Consider the following 14,950-nt stretch of genomic DNA (forward strand, 5'->3'; position numbering starts at 1 on the left):
GATTGTGAACAGTCATCCGGAGGGGCCTGATGTACAAAAGCAGACACAAAGGCTCTTCAGGCTACCAAGAAAGATCCTGGCTTCCATGAAGAGATTTTTTGACCACATCCTGGGAAAAAAAGACTCCCAGACTGAGGATCCACAGCGGAACACCAGGCAGCGCCACCGCTTACCCTTCCGGCGCTTTCAGCAACACGCTCACACCACAAAGTCGGCAGCGCAGCTGTCAGTGCAGACCCCTGGCCCTCAGCAGGAGGCAGCAGCCCCCAAGGACGCATTCACCCGGGGGATGCAGGAGCCTGTCCACTCTGTGCCAGCAGCTGTTCTGAGAGGGGAACAAGGGATGAAGCCTCAGGAGGATGGGGACAGATCCCGCCAGAAAATGGCGTGTGGAGGAAGAGCCAACGGCAGCAGCACGGCCAGCAAGACGACCCTGCCTGGCACCAGCAAGAAGAACCGGGGCCCTGGGGCAGTAGGGGATTCCCCTTCCACCCAGGCAGAGCAGGCGTCGCCACAGAGCAAGGGAGCTCGGTGGGGTCAGTCAGATAAGAAGGGTGAGGGCCCAAGCATCTCCACTACGGGGGACATGGGGACACCAGCACCTCCAAGAAGAAGGTCCCCACAGAGAAAACACAGCTCCAATGAGGACAGACCCTCAGCTCTGCCACGGCCTCCGCACCACATTTGGATCTGTCTTGATATGCCCCACATGACAAAGGTCCTCGCAGCACCAAGAGACTGCCGCAAAGCCAAACATATTGCTGAAGATCTGCAGAAGCAGGTGCTGGCTTCGCAGTTGGAGCAGCTCCCAGACAATGCGGGGCAACCAAGGATAGACCCAGCAGCAGAGGGCACCGGGGCCGTGCCACGCAGAAGACATAGAGGGGCACGGAAGGACAAGGGATGCTCCCAGGACAGACCCGTCTTCGCAAGACTCCGTCCTAAGTGCATCAAAGCCCCAAGCCACACCTTGGTCCCGAAGGAGAGTATCTGGGGGTGGCCTTCCCCTGAGGCTTTCAGAGGCAGCATGGGCTGCCAAGCTACCTGGAGGTGAGTGTGGCAGAGAATCATAAAGTCAGAGAATAACAGAATAGCTTGGTTTGGAAGGGGCCTTAAAGATCATCCTATTCCAATCCCCCTGCCATGGGCAGGGACGCCACCCACTAGATCAGGCTGCCCAGGGCCTCATCCAGTCTGCCCTTGAACATCCCCAGGGGTGGGGTATCTGCAACTTCTCTGGGCAACCTGTGCCAGTGCCTCACCACCCTCTGAGAGAAGAATTTCCCCCTAATGTCCAGACTAAATCTATCCTCTTTTAAGACCATTCCCCCTTGCTCTGTCGTTATCTACCCAAGTAAGGAGTCCTCCTCCATCTTTTTTATGAGACCCCTTTAAGTATGAAATGGTCATAATGAGGTCTCCCCTGAGCCTTCTCTTCTTCAGGCTGAACATCCCCAGCTCTCTCAGCCTTTCTTCATAGGAGAGGTGCTCCAGCCCTCTGATGGTCTTTGTAGGCCTCCTGTGCACTCACTCTAACAGGTTCACATTTGTTGTGCTGGGGGCCTCAGACCTGGACGCAGTGCCCCGCGTGGGGCCTCACAAGGGCAGTGCAGAGGGGGACAATCACCTCCCTCCACCTGCTGGCCACTGCTCTGCTGATGCAGCCCGGGATGCAGTTGGCCTTCTGGGCTGCAAGCCTGCACTGCTGGCTCACGTTGAGCTTTTCATCTACCAGAACCCCCAAGTCCTTCTCTGCAGGGCTGCTCTCAATGAGTTCTTCTCTCAGTCCGTCCTCAAGTCTGGGATTGCCCTGACCCCGGTGCAGCACCATGCGTTTGGACTTGTTGAACCTCATTAGGTTCCCATGGGCCCACTTCTTTAGGCGCTGTCTAGGTCCCTTTGGATGGCATCCCTTCCTTCTGTTGTATCAACTGCACCACTCAGCTTGGTGCCATCTGCAAACTTGCTGAGGGTGCACTCAATCCCATCGTCTGCATCACTGATGAAGATATTAAAAAGCACCGGTCCCAGGACAGACCCCTGAGGGACACCGCTCGTCACCGGTCTCCACCTGGACATAGAGCCATTGACCGCCACTCCGGGTGCGACCTTCAAGCCAACTCCTTATTCACGAAATGGTCTGCCCATCAAATCCATGTCTCTCCAATTTGGAGATCAGGATGTCATGTGGCACTGTGTCAAAGGCCTTACAGAAGTCCAAGTAGGTGACATGGTTCAGTCCTCCCGTGTCAGCTGATGCAGTCACTCCATCACAGAAGGCCAGCAGATTGGTCAGGCATGATTTGCCCTTGGTGAAGCCATGCTGGCTGTCGCAGATCACCTTCTTGTCCTGCATGTGCCTTAACATTGCCTCCAGGAAGATTCATTCCGTGATCTTCCCAGGCACAGACGTGAGGCTCACCAGCGTGTAGTTCCCCAGGCCTTCTTTTCTACCCTTTTTAAAATTGTAAAATGTTTCCCTTTTTCCAGTCACTGTGGACTTCGCCTCACTGCCGTGATTTTTCAAATATGATGGAGAGTGACTTGGCAACTACATCAGCCAATTCCCTCAGGACCCTAGGATGCATGTCACCAGGCCCCATAGACTTGTAGTTGTTAAGTTGCATCAGGAGGTCCCAAACCTGCTCTTCCTTACAGTTGGAAGGACTCTGCTTCCCCAGCCCCTGCCTAGAGATCTGGGGACACAAGGGATGTGGGAAGCCTGACCACTGGTGTAGATCGAGGCAAAGAAGTTGCTAAGTACCTCTGCCTTCTCCACATCTGTTGTTACCAGTTCTCCATCTTCATTAGGCAGAGGCGCTACACTCTCCCTAGTCTTTCTTGTGTGGCCAATGTACCTGCAGAACCCCTTTACGTTATTCTTTGCATCCCTTGCCAAGTTTGGTTCTGTCAGTGCCTTGGCTTTCCTGATCCCATCCCTGCACATCCGGAGGGCATTACTGTACTCTTCCCAGGGCACGTGGCCCTCTTTCCACCGTCTATGCGTTTCCTTCTTTTGCCTAAGTTTTACCAGCAGATCCTTATTCAACCATGGCGGTTTCCTGCCTTCCTGGTTTGATGTATTACAAATGGAAATACAGAGCTCTTGCGCTCCGAGGAAGATATCCTTAAAGAGCTGCCAGTTCTGATCAGATCCTCTGAGCATCTAGGGCATGGTCACTGCAACCTAGGCTTCCTCCAGTCTTAACTTCTTTAATGAGCTCCTTCTGCACTGGTGAGCACCAGGTCCGGTAACACTTCTCCTCTGGCTGGTTTGTCTAATACGTGGAATAGGAACTTGTCCTCAATGGACTCCAGAAGTCTCCTGGATTGCTTACTGCCTGCCATGCGGCTTTCCCCGCAAACATCTGTGTGATTGAGATCCCCCAGGAGGATGAGAGACTGTGAGCATGATGCTTCCTGATCATCTAGTTCCACCCCCCTGCCATGGGTCTCTAAGGTCTCGAAACTGCTCTTCGCTTATAGTGGGTGGGACTTTGATCCCCCAACCTCCATCTACGCGCTCGGGGAAACAAAAGACTTGGGAAGCCTGCCTGTCAGTGAAGACTGAGGCAAAGAAGTTGCTGAATGCCTCAGCTTTCTCCATGTCTATTGTTACCAGAAGTTGAGACGACACAGGCCCCAGTGCCTGTTCTTCCGTCTGCACCAGGACAGGCAGTGTGACCCTGGGAAGGGCAGACAGATGCCTTCTTGCTGTGGAATGGGGTGGGCTCATCTCCAAAGTCCCTGCCTCTCTGTTTCGAGGAGGATCACGGCTGTGGCTTGGAGATAACCCCAAACCCCTTGGAAGGTGCTGGGATCAGAGTCCTGAGCTCTGGGGCTCACTAGGAGCTCTACATGCCCAAGCACTTACTGAGGCAAGAAAACAGACAAGAAGGAGGACGTGAGCAGGAACCCTAAGTGGGAGGAAGAGAGCAGTGGGAGCTGGCAGAGAGGAGTGATAAAGAAGAGCTCTTGCAGGTCTCACTCCGTTTCACTAGGTGTTTAAATGTTTATCGCCTTTACTTCCCAATACACAACCCAACAGCTGGATGCCTAAGATTCAGTTAATTTCCGCAAGCTGAGTCACAGAATCACAGACTAGTTTGAGGTTGGAAGGGACCTCTGGAGCTCATCTGGTTCAATGTCCCTGCTCCAGCAGACACCCGGAGCAGGGTGCCCAGGACCACATCCAGGCGGCTTTCGAAGATCTCCAGGGAGGAGACGCCACAGCCCCTGGGCAACCCGTGCCAGTGCTCGGTCACCCTCATATAAAGAAAGTGTTTCCTCCTGCTCAGAGGGAACCTCCTGCGTTCCAGTTTGTGCCCGTCGCCTCTTGTCCTGGTACAGGGCACCACCAAACAGAACCTGGCTCCAGCCTCTTTGCACCCCCCGTCAGGGACTGATAGACACTGATAGGATCCCCCCAGCCTTCTCTCCTCCAGGCTGAAAAGCTCTCTCAGCCTTTCCTCACAGGAGACACGCTCCAGTCCCTTTATTGTCTTTGTGGCCCTACACTGGACTCTCTCCAGTACGCCCACGTCTGCCTTGTACTGGGGAGCCCAGAACTGGACTCGCTACTCCAGGTGTGGCCTCACCAGTGCAGAGTAGAGGGGCAGGATCACCTCTCCTGACCTGCTGACAATACTGTGCCTGATGCAGCCCAGGATACTATTAGCCTTCTTTGCAGCAAGGGTGCGTTGCTGCCTCACGTTCACCAGGACCCCCAGGTCCCTTTCCTCCAAGCTGCTCTCCAGCGGGGCGGTCCCCAGCATGTCCTGGTGCCAGGGGTTGTGCCTACCCACGTGCAGGACTTTGCACAGAATTCCCCTGGCTGATCTTCAAGATGTTCCTTCCGGCCCATTTCTCCCTCCTGTCCAGGACCCTCTGGACGGCAGCACAACCCTGTGGTGTATCTGCCACTCCCCCCAGTTTTGTGCCATCTGCAGACGTCTGCCCCGTCATGCAGGTCACTAATGAAGATGCTAAACAGGACTGGATCCAGTATTGACTCCTGGCGTATGCCGCTAGTTACTGGCCTCCACCTAGACTTTGTGCCACTGATCACCAGCCACCCCGTGGGCTCGGCCATTCTGCCAGTTTTCAGTGCACCCCACTGACTGCCCATCCAGCCCATACATCTACAGCTTGTCTACAAGCTTATCGAGTTGGTCAGGCAGCACTTCCCGTTGGTGAATCCCTGCCGTCTTCTTTGCCCCTGAATGGTAGCCAGGGAGCGATTGCCTTGCCTGTATTTCAGCCACACGTTTTCTTGCTCTTTTTCTTCCTGTTTGGCCCTACCTAGTGAGAAGCCAGAGGTCTTGCAGGGCCCTGCGCAGGGCCAGCTCTCAGCACTGAGGTGGGCTGGCCATGGCCCCGCTGCGCTCAGCTGGCCCGGCCGGGCTGGCTGCTGCCTGGCGCTCCGGTGAAGGTCACCTCCTGGGGTGCACCACGAGGGCTGCTTGCACACACATAACAATGCCAGAAAGCACCACAACAGCCAAGGCCGTTTCTGGACTGTCACTGGCACCACTACCACGGCAGTGCTGGGCAAGTGTGGTGGTTTTACTCGGGTGGGCAGCTGAGCTCCACCACAACCACTCTCTCACTCCCCCTCCTCAAAGAGGAACGGGGAGAGAATTTGATGAAAAGGGCTCAAGGGTTGAGATAAGGACTAGGAGATCGCGCAGTAATTATCGTGACGGGCAAAACAGACTCAGCATAGGGAGATAGTAAGATTTATTGCCTATTACTAACAAGCTAGAGAAGTGAGAAACAAAGGAAAAAAAACAAAAACGCCTTCCCCCCATCCACCCTCTTCCACCTCCTCCCCCTGAGCGGCGCAGGGGAACAGGGGAAATGGGGCTGTGGTCAGTCTACAGCGCTTCTTCTCTGCCGCTTCTTCTCGGTCACTCTCGTCCCCTGTGCTGTGGGGTCCTGCCCACAGGATGCAGTCCTTGCTGAACTGATCCGGCATAGGCTTCCCACAGGCAGCAGCTCTTCAAGAACTGCTCCAGATATGGCTCGGTACCACGGGGTCCATCCCCCAGGAGCAAACTGCTCCAGCACGGGTCCCCCACAGGCAGCAGCTCCCCCCAGACCCCCTGCTCCTGCGTGGGCTCCTCTCCACGGGCTGCAGCTCCGGCCCGGGGCCTGCTCCTGCGGGGGCTCTCCATGGGCCGCAGCCTCCTCCAGGCCACATCCACCTGCTCCACCGGGGGCTCCTCCACGGGCTGCAGCGTGGAGATCTGCTCCGTGTGGGACCCGTGGGCTGCAGGGGGACAGCCTGCTCCACCAGGGGCCTCTCCACAGGCCGCAGGGGAACTGCTGCTGTGTGCCTGGCGTACCTCCTGCCCTCCTGCTGCACTGACCCCGGCGCCTGCAAGGCTGTGTCACTCCTCTCACTCTCCCAGCTACTGTGTGGCAGCATTTATTTTTTTTTCCTTTCTTAAATATGCTCTCACAGAGGTGCGAACAACATTGCTTATTGGCTCAGCTCTGGTCAGCAGCAGGGCCCTCACATAACATGGGGCAGCTTCTAGATTCTTCTCACAGAAGCCACGCCTATGGCCCCCTGCTACCAAAAACCTTACCACGTAAATCCACTACAGCAGGGCCAGATCAGCCTCCTGCCCACACTCCCCACCACTTTCAGCCACCAGCTTGCATGCCCCAAGCCCCAGGCTGAGCTCCCCAGAGGATGGCCATGGCATCGTTGCTGCTGGGCAGCCAAAAAACACCCACAAACTGGTTCCCCCGTCTCATGTGGAGCAAGGGAGAGAATGGCAAGAACAACAGCTGGAAGCTCTGGGTTTGAAGCACAGCCCATGCATGACCGAGAGTTCGGCCCTACCTAGTGAGAAGCCAGAGGTCTTGCAGGGCCCTGCGCAGGGCCAGCTCTCAGCACTGAGGTGGGCTGGCCATGGCCCCGCTGCGCTGAGCTGGCCCGGCCGGGCTGGCTGCTGCCTGGCGCTCCGGTGAAGGTCACCTCCTGGGGCTTAGCTCAGCTCGGGGAGGGCCACCTCATCCCCGCTGTCCCTGCATCACAAACGGCGGCGGTTATGGGTTATATAAGTGGGGCTGAGCGAGGCTGGCTGCCATTTTGCCCACGAGCTGACGAGCAAAGAGGGACAAGCTTGAGCTGGGAAGGTGGAGCAAGGGGACCGTGAGTGCGGTCCGGCCGATCCTCCTCATGCCAGCCAAGTTTGGCTCTCTCTGGCACACGACAGGCATGGCTGATCCCTGGGGAATGAGCTTCTTCCCCAGCCCAGAAGCCTTCTGGGCCTTCTACTCCTTCCTGTGGCTGCTGCTGCTGGCATTTGTCTGCTTCTCCATGATGCCCAGGGCCAAGCCGCAGGTAGGAGGCAGGGCTGGTGCTGAGGCAGGCCCTGCCTGGCAGGGAGAGGGGTCAGCGGGAGCCAGGGCCAGCCCCAGAGCTGGGCTGGGTGCCCTGCCTGGCAGGGGAGGCCGTGTCCCAGGGCATCTGCGTAGCGAGATGAAATGGAGTTAGTAATGACCTAAGTTAGTAATGTAACCCTCTGTCTCACGGTGCTCTGGAGGGTCAGGAGCGCAGGGCTGAGTACAGGGGCACCTCGTCACTGCAGCACCCTGCTGCCAGCACAGGACACCTCGACTTTTCAGCCTGTGTCCGTGCCTGTACTGAGTGTACTGAATGTGCGCTCTGACGGCTGTTCTTCAGTCTGCGTGCGGCAGAGGCGAGGGGTGACCCGTTCTGCGCCCAAACGGCCAAGCTCTGGCAAATGGTGGCGCTCTGTGAGGAGACGCCCACCGCTGTGTGACGCCCGCTCCCAATGGCCCCCAGGCACGGCAACCGCCCCAGGGCCCGCCACAGCTGAGCCAATCAGAGGCGCCCGCTGCCGGCTCTGGGCCAGTGAGAAGAGCCCGGGTGGCTCTGGCGGGAAGGGAGCTGAGCGCGCGGGGCGCTTGCAGTGGCAGCAGCTGCCCTCTGCCCCTTTGCAGATGTCCCGAGCATGCAAATGTGGATGAGTTGTCTGAACTAGCCAAACTGTTCGACAAGAACCTCAGCAGGACCTCAACAGATACACGGAAATGTGGGGCCACCGAGGAGGGGACGGGGAGGGAACAGGGGCAGGGTTTGGGGGCACGGATGAGTGCAATGGCTTGGGGGGGCACAGGGAAACTTGCGGACTAAAATCCGAGGAGCAATGCCCTTGCAGAAGGATTTACCGCCGAGGCACAGAGATAGCAGTGTCCCCTCTCTTTCTGGGGCAGATGGAGCTTCTGTGCCCAGCCGGCAGAGGGGGAGCCTTGGGCAAGGGACCAAGGGGTCCCTTGGGGGACCCCACAGAAATGACACAGCCTGCCAGCTCCTTCGGGGCAGAGGGAGAGTCCCAGGGTGCTCAGGAGTGCTTGGCTCAGCATTCCCATCATCTTCCTTCTCCGTCTCCTCCTCCTCCTCCTCCTCACACAGGCTCAACTTGGAGTTGCCAGAGGACAGCAGTGAGTCTACCACTTCTGACACGGAGAGTGAAACCAGCTGCTCTTCAGGAACCTCTCTGGACTCCTGGAGCATCATCTCCTGCACTACCATCACGGAGAGCGAAACCGGACAGAATTCACGGGCATCTACCCCCACTCCTGTGCAGAAAGCAGACTGGCTTCATGCTTCTGCGGTCCAGCCTGGCCTCATGCATCCCAAGGCTGGCCCAGGGGGGCAGCATGACCATGACACTTGCCAACCCTGCAGGAAAGAAGTGGTCAGATGCCACAGGGCCAGCAGTGTGCACCAACACCAGCAACACGTCCAGGTCCAGCAGGCTGCTCCCAGCCATCCTCCAGAGGTACCCAAATTCCGCTCCATGGAAATGAAGACGTCTTTGACACAAAAGAAATCCAAGGAGGCCTTGAACTACTTCACCTCAAATTAGAAAGAGGAGCAGAAACTGCGCCTGCCAGCCGATGGGGACAAGCCTCCACAAAATGATCCAGCCTCTGCTTCGAAAGTATCGAAGCAAGAAGAAGAGCCTAATATGAAGGCGGTTCCCATGGTGTGGGACCTGACCTTCTTAGACAAGGCTGTGAAAAATCAGCTGGAGTGTGCAGCGGAAAAAATGTATATCCAAAAGCAATTTGGACTGTCAGAGATGCTGTTGTCTTGTGAGGAGAGCTTTTCAGCCACTGTCCTGGAAGCAAGGACAGCTGTCCCAGCCACAGCTCCTCAACTACCCCAATGGCAAGCAGAGCCACATGTGGTGGTGACTCCTGTGGAGAAGGACCCACCCTGTGCGGAAAAGATTGTGAACAGTCATCCGGAGGGGCCTGATGTACAAAAGCAGACACAAAGGCTCTTCAGGCTACCAAGAAAGATCCTGGCTTCCATGAAGAGATTTTTTGACCACATCCTGGGAAAAAAAGACTCCCAGACTGAGGATCCACAGCGGAACACCAGGCAGCGCCACCGCTTACCCTTCCGGCGCTTTCAGCAACACGCTCACACCACAAAGTCGGCAGCGCAGCTGTCAGTGCAGACCCCTGGCCCTCAGCAGGAGGCAGCAGCCCCCAAGGACGCATTCACCCGGGGGATGCAGGAGCCTGTCCACTCTGTGCCAGCAGCTGTTCTGAGAGGGGAACAAGGGATGAAGCCTCAGGAGGATGGGGACAGATCCCGCCAGAAAATGGCGTGTGGAGGAAGAGCCAACGGCAGCAGCACGGCCAGCAAGACGACCCTGCCTGGCACCAGCAAGAAGAACCGGGGCCCTGGGGCAGTAGGGGATTCCCCTTCCACCCAGGCAGAGCAGGCGTCGCCACAGAGCAAGGGAGCTCGGTGGGGTCAGTCAGATAAGAAGGGTGAGGTCCCCAGCATCCACTACAGGGGACATGGGGACACCAGCACCTCCAAGAAGAAGGTCCCCACAGAGAAAACACAGCTCCAGTGGGGACAGACCCTCAGCTCTACCACGGCCTCCACACCACATTTGGATCTGTCTTGATATGCCCCACATACCAGAGGTCCTCGTAGCACCAAGAGACTGCCGCAAAGCCAAACATATTGCTGAAGATCTGCAGAAGCAGTTGCAGGCTTCACAGTCGAAGCAGCTCCCAGACAATGCGGGGCAACCAAGGATAGACCCAGCAGCAGAGGGCACCGGGGCCGTGCCACGCAGAAGACATAGAGGGGCACGGAAGGACAAGGGATGCTCCCAGGACGGACCCGTCTTCGCAAGACTCCACCCTAAGTGTATCAAAGCCCCAAACCACAATCTGTCTGCCACTGAAAGCTCCCAGAATTTGGCTCCGTCTGCAACTGCAGTCCCAGGTGCAGTTGGAGGAAAGACAGCGGGAGAGACTGAACACTCCCAAAATTTGGCTCCGTCTGCAACTGCAGTCCCAGGTGCAGCTGGAGGAGAGACAGTGGGAGAGAAGAAACCATCTGCAGACAGGGCCAAGGGGCAGCAGGGCCAGAAGAATATCACTGCCACCCAGCAGCCAGAGTGGCGCAGAGGAGTCGTATCAATCCCTGTAATCGCACAAGGGAAGCTTCTGCAACATTTTCCTGGCACCGGTATCATGAGCACACTGTGCTCACAGAACCACAAAGAAGACTGAAATCCGGGAGCCCTCATCCCCTGCCCTGTCTGGCCACACTCTTCCCCTTACTGGTCCAAGGCTCAGCAGAATCCAGCAGGGCATGGAGCCAGCAAGCAGCAGATCCCTGCCAGCCCCACCAGGGACTGGGGGCTCTCTCAATAAATATGTCAGTGGAAACAAGCTCATAGGCGAGTGTCTAATTTCCTGGGGAAGCGCTTCTCACCTAGTGAGAAGCCAGAGGTCTTGCAGGGCCCTGCACAGGGCCAGCTCTCAGCACTGGGGTGGGCTGGCCATGGCCCCGCTGCGCTCAGCTGGCCCAGCTGGGCTGGCTGCTGCCTGGTGCTCGGGTGAAGGTCACCTCCTGGGGCTTAGCTCAGCTTGGGGAGGGCCACCTCATCCCCGCTGTCCCTGCATCACAAACGTTGCCATGGCTGAGCACTGATGTCACAACAGCTGGGGAGGGATGACAACGCGCATCACAATCGGGGGCGGGCTATATAAGTGGGGCTGAGCGAGGCTGGCTGCCATTTTGCCGTGAGCTGACGAGCGAAGAGGGACAAGCTTGAGCTGGGAAGGTGGAGCAAGGGGACCGTGAGTGCGGTCCAGCCGATCTTCCTCATGCCAGCCAAGTTTGGCTCTCTCTGGCAAGTCATAGGCATGGCTGATGCCTGGGTACTGAGTTTCTTCCCCAGCCCAGAAGCCTTCTGGGCCTTCTACGCCTTCCTGTGGCTCCTGCTGCTGGCATTTGCCTGCTTCTCCATGATGCCCAGGGCCAAGCTGCAGGTAGGAGTCAGGGCTGGTGCTGAGGCAGGCCCTGCCTGGGACGGGAGGCCGTGTCCCAGCCAGGCCTGGCCAGCCTGGGCCAGGACGCTTGGGGCAGGCACAGGCCTGGCCCTGGCCATGCCCTGGGTTTGTGGATGCCACTGAGGCTGCTGGGGACTCCCTCTCACCCGCTGCTTTCTGTGTCCATGTAGGAAGGGAGGACGAGGAGGTGCTGTTACAGAAGGAACCAGGAGAATCGCAGAGGTGAGCAGCCCTGGGCAAGGGCAGGTGCCCTGCAAAGACATCGCCCAGCCCCATGTACCCGCCATCCCCCCACGGCCTCCCCATCCACTGACTCTCTGTTTTCTCTCCCACCAGGTTGGACCCTCCACAAGTGTTCATGGTGCAAGAGGAAGCAGTAAGTGGAATCATCGCTACTGGCGCGTGACAGCCCCCTCTAGCCAGTCCCCCACCAAAGGAGGTCCCACTAATGCTGCCCTTTGCCCCTTTGCAGATGTCCCGAGCACCCAAAGATGGATAGAGTACGTGAACTAGCCCAACTGTTCGAGAAGACCTTTGAGGACCTCAACAGATACACGGAAATGTGGGGCCACCGAGGAGGGGACGGGGAGGGAACAGGGGCAGGGTTTGGGGGCACGGATGAGTGCAATGGCTTGGGGGGGCACAGGGAAACTTGCGGACTAAAATCCGAGGAGCAATGCCCTTGCAGAAGGATTTACCGCCGAGGCACAGAGATAGCAGTGTCCCCTCTTTCTGGGGCAGATGGAGCTTCTGTGCCCAGCCGGCAGAGGGGGAGCCTTGGGCAAGGGACCAAGGGGTCCCTTGGGGGACCCCACAGAAATGACACAGCCTGCCAGCTCCTTCAGGGCAGAGGGAGAGTCCCAGGGTGCTCAGGAGTGCTTGGCTCAGCATTCCCATCATCTTCCTTCTCTTTCTCCTCCTCCTCCTCCTCCTCACAGGCTCAACTTGGAGTTGCCAGAGGACAGCAGTGAGTCTACCACTTCTGACACAGAGAGTGACACCCCCTGCTCTTCAACGATGTCTCTGGACTCCTGGAGCACCATCTCCTGCACTACCATCACGGAGAGCAAAACTGGAGAGATTTCAAGGGCATCTACCCCCACTCCTGTGCAGAAAGAAGACTGGCTTCATGCTTCTGCGGTCCAGCCTGGCCTCATGCATCCCAAGGCTGGCCCAGGGGGGCAGCATGACCATGACACTTGCCAACCCTGCAGGAAAGAAGTGGTCAGATGCCACAGGGCCAGCAGTGTGCACCAGCAGCAACACATCCATTTCCAGGAGGCTGCTCCCAGCCATCCTCCAGAGGTGCCCAAATTCCACTCCATGGAAATGAAGACGTCTTTGACACAAAAGAAATCCAAGGAGGCCTTGAACTACTTCACCTCAAATAAGAAAGAGGAGCAGAAACTGCGCCTGCCAGCCGATGGGGACAAGCCTCCACAAAATGATACAGCCTCTGCTTCGAAAGTATCGAAGCAAGAAGAAGAGCCTAATATGAAGGCGGTTCCCATGGTGTGGGACCTGACCTTCTTAGACAAGGCTGTGAAAAATCAGCTGGAGTGTGCAGTGGAAAAAATGTATATCCAAAAGCAATTTGGACTGTCAGAGATGGTTTTCTCCTGTGAGGAGAGCATTTCAGCCACTGTCCTGGAAGAAAGGACAGCTGTCCCAACCATAGCTCCTCAATCACCCCAGCTGGAGACACCAGCAACTACAAGAAGAAGGTCCCCACAGAGAAAACACAGCTCCAGTGGGGACAGACCCTCAGCTCTACCACGGCCTCCACACCACATTTGGATCTGTCTTGATATGCCCCACATACCAGAGGTCCTCATAGCACCAAGAGACTGCCGCAAAGCCAAAAAAATTGTTAAAGATGTGCACAAGCAGTTGCAGGCTTCACGGTCGAAGCAGCTCCCAGACAACGCGGGGCAATCAAGGATGGACCCAGCAGCAGAGGGCACCGGGGCCGTGCCACGCAGAAGACGTAGGAGGGCACGGAAGGACAAGGGATGCTCCCAGGACGGACCTGTCTTCACAAGACTCCGCCCTAAGTGTATCAAAGCCCCAAACCACAATCTGTCTGCCACTGAAAGCTCCCAGAATTTGGCTCCGTCTGCAACTGCAGTCCCAGGTGCAGCTGGAGGAAAGACAGCGGGAGAGACTGAACACTCCCAAAATTTGGCTCCGTCTGCAACTGCAGTCCCAGGTGCAGCTGGAGGAGAGACAGTGGGAGAGAAGAAACCATCCGCAGACAGGGCCAAGGGGCAGCAGGGCCAGAAGGATATCACTGCCACCCAGCAGCCAGAGGGGCGCAGAGGAGTCGTATCAATCCCTGTAATCGCACAAGGGAAGCTTCTGCAACATTTTCCTGGCACCGGTATCATGAGCACACTGTGCTCACAGAACCACAAAGAAGACTGAAATCCGGGAGCCCTCATCCCCTGCCCTGTCTGGCCACACTCTTCCCCTTACTGGTCCAAGGTTCAGCAGGACCCAGCAGGGGACGGAGCCAGCAAGCAGCAGATCCCTGCCAGCCCCACCAGGGAGCGGGGGCTATCTCAATAAATGTGTCAGTGAAAGCATGCTCATGGGCGAGTGTCTCTAATTTCCTGGGGAAGCGCTGCGGCTCCCCTGCTCACTACTGGGCCCTCCTTGCATGGGCAAGGCTGGCAGCTCTGTTGGCTGCTTCTGTGGGGAGGAGTGGGTTGGGGGTGGCCTTCCCCTGAGGCTTTCAGAGGCAGCATGGGCTGCCAAGCTCCCTGGAGGTCTCCTGCATACCACAACTGCATGCGCGGGCTGGGATCAGTGCCAGTCCTTCAAGGCAGCAAAGGGCAGAAAGCAATGAGGTGGGGTGTCCGGATATCCGGTGTGACGGATAATCATAAAATCATAGAATCATAGAATGGCTCGGGTTGGAAGGGACCCCAAAGATCACCCAGTTCCAACCCCCCTGCCATGGGCAGGGACACCACCCACTAGATCAGGTTGCCCAGGGCCTCATCCAGTCTGCCCTTGAACACCTCCAGGGATGGGGCACCCACAGCTTCTCTGGGCAGCCTGTGCCAGTACCTCACCACCCTCTGAGAGAAGAATTTCCTCCTAACCTCTCATCTAAATCTCCCCTCTTTTAGTTTAAAACCATTCCCCCTTGTCCTGTCATTATCTGAATGAGCAAAGAGTTACTCTCCATCTTTTTTATAAGACCCCTTTAAGTACTAGAAAGCTGCAATGAGGTCTCCCTGGTGCCTTCTCTTCTCTAGGCTGAAGAGCCCCAGCGCTCTCATTTCTTCATAGGAAAGGTGCCCTCTGATCATCTTCCTGGTCTTCCTCTGGACCCTTTCTAACAGCCCCACATCCTTCTTGTGCTGGGTGTCCCAGACCTGGACGCAGTGCCCCGTGTGGGGCCTCACAAGGGCAGTGCAGAGGGGGACAATCACCTCCCTCCACCTGCTGGCCACTGCTCTGCTGATGCAGCCCGGGATGCAGTTGGCCTTCTGGGCTGCAAGCCTGCACTGCTGGCTCATGTTGAGCCGTTCAACCACCAGAACCCCCAAGTCCTTCTCTGCAGGGCTGC

The 14,950-nt window shown here is 57.1% G+C and overlaps 1 protein-coding gene across 3 annotated transcripts in view; it reads left to right on the forward strand.

Annotated features, from left to right (window-relative positions):
* The window catches only part of LOC136790541 (uncharacterized), a 48,329-nt gene extending 34,329 nt beyond the window's left edge, over window positions 1–14,000 (forward strand). The window contains exons 1-5 of one of the 3 annotated variants that reach the window (XM_066995001.1): window positions 7,133–7,357; window positions 11,544–11,595; window positions 11,710–11,749; window positions 11,846–11,935; window positions 12,312–14,000. In XM_066995001.1, coding sequence (XP_066851102.1) covers window positions 7,193–7,357; window positions 11,544–11,595; window positions 11,710–11,749; window positions 11,846–11,935; window positions 12,312–13,797 — 1,833 coding nt within the window. In that variant the 5' untranslated portion in view covers window positions 7,133–7,192 and the 3' untranslated portion in view covers window positions 13,798–14,000. Of the gene's footprint in view, window positions 1–7,132; window positions 7,358–9,652; window positions 11,353–11,543; window positions 11,596–11,709; window positions 11,750–11,845; window positions 11,936–12,311 lie in introns of those variants that run through there. The other 2 variants (XM_066995000.1, XM_066995002.1) reach the window with 2 other exon arrangements.
* Window positions 14,001–14,950: the final 950 nt, after the last annotated feature.

This window comes from Anser cygnoides, chromosome 3, assembly GCF_040182565.1.
Source record: "Anser cygnoides isolate HZ-2024a breed goose chromosome 3, Taihu_goose_T2T_genome, whole genome shotgun sequence".
NCBI lineage: Eukaryota > Metazoa > Chordata > Aves > Anseriformes > Anatidae > Anser > Anser cygnoides.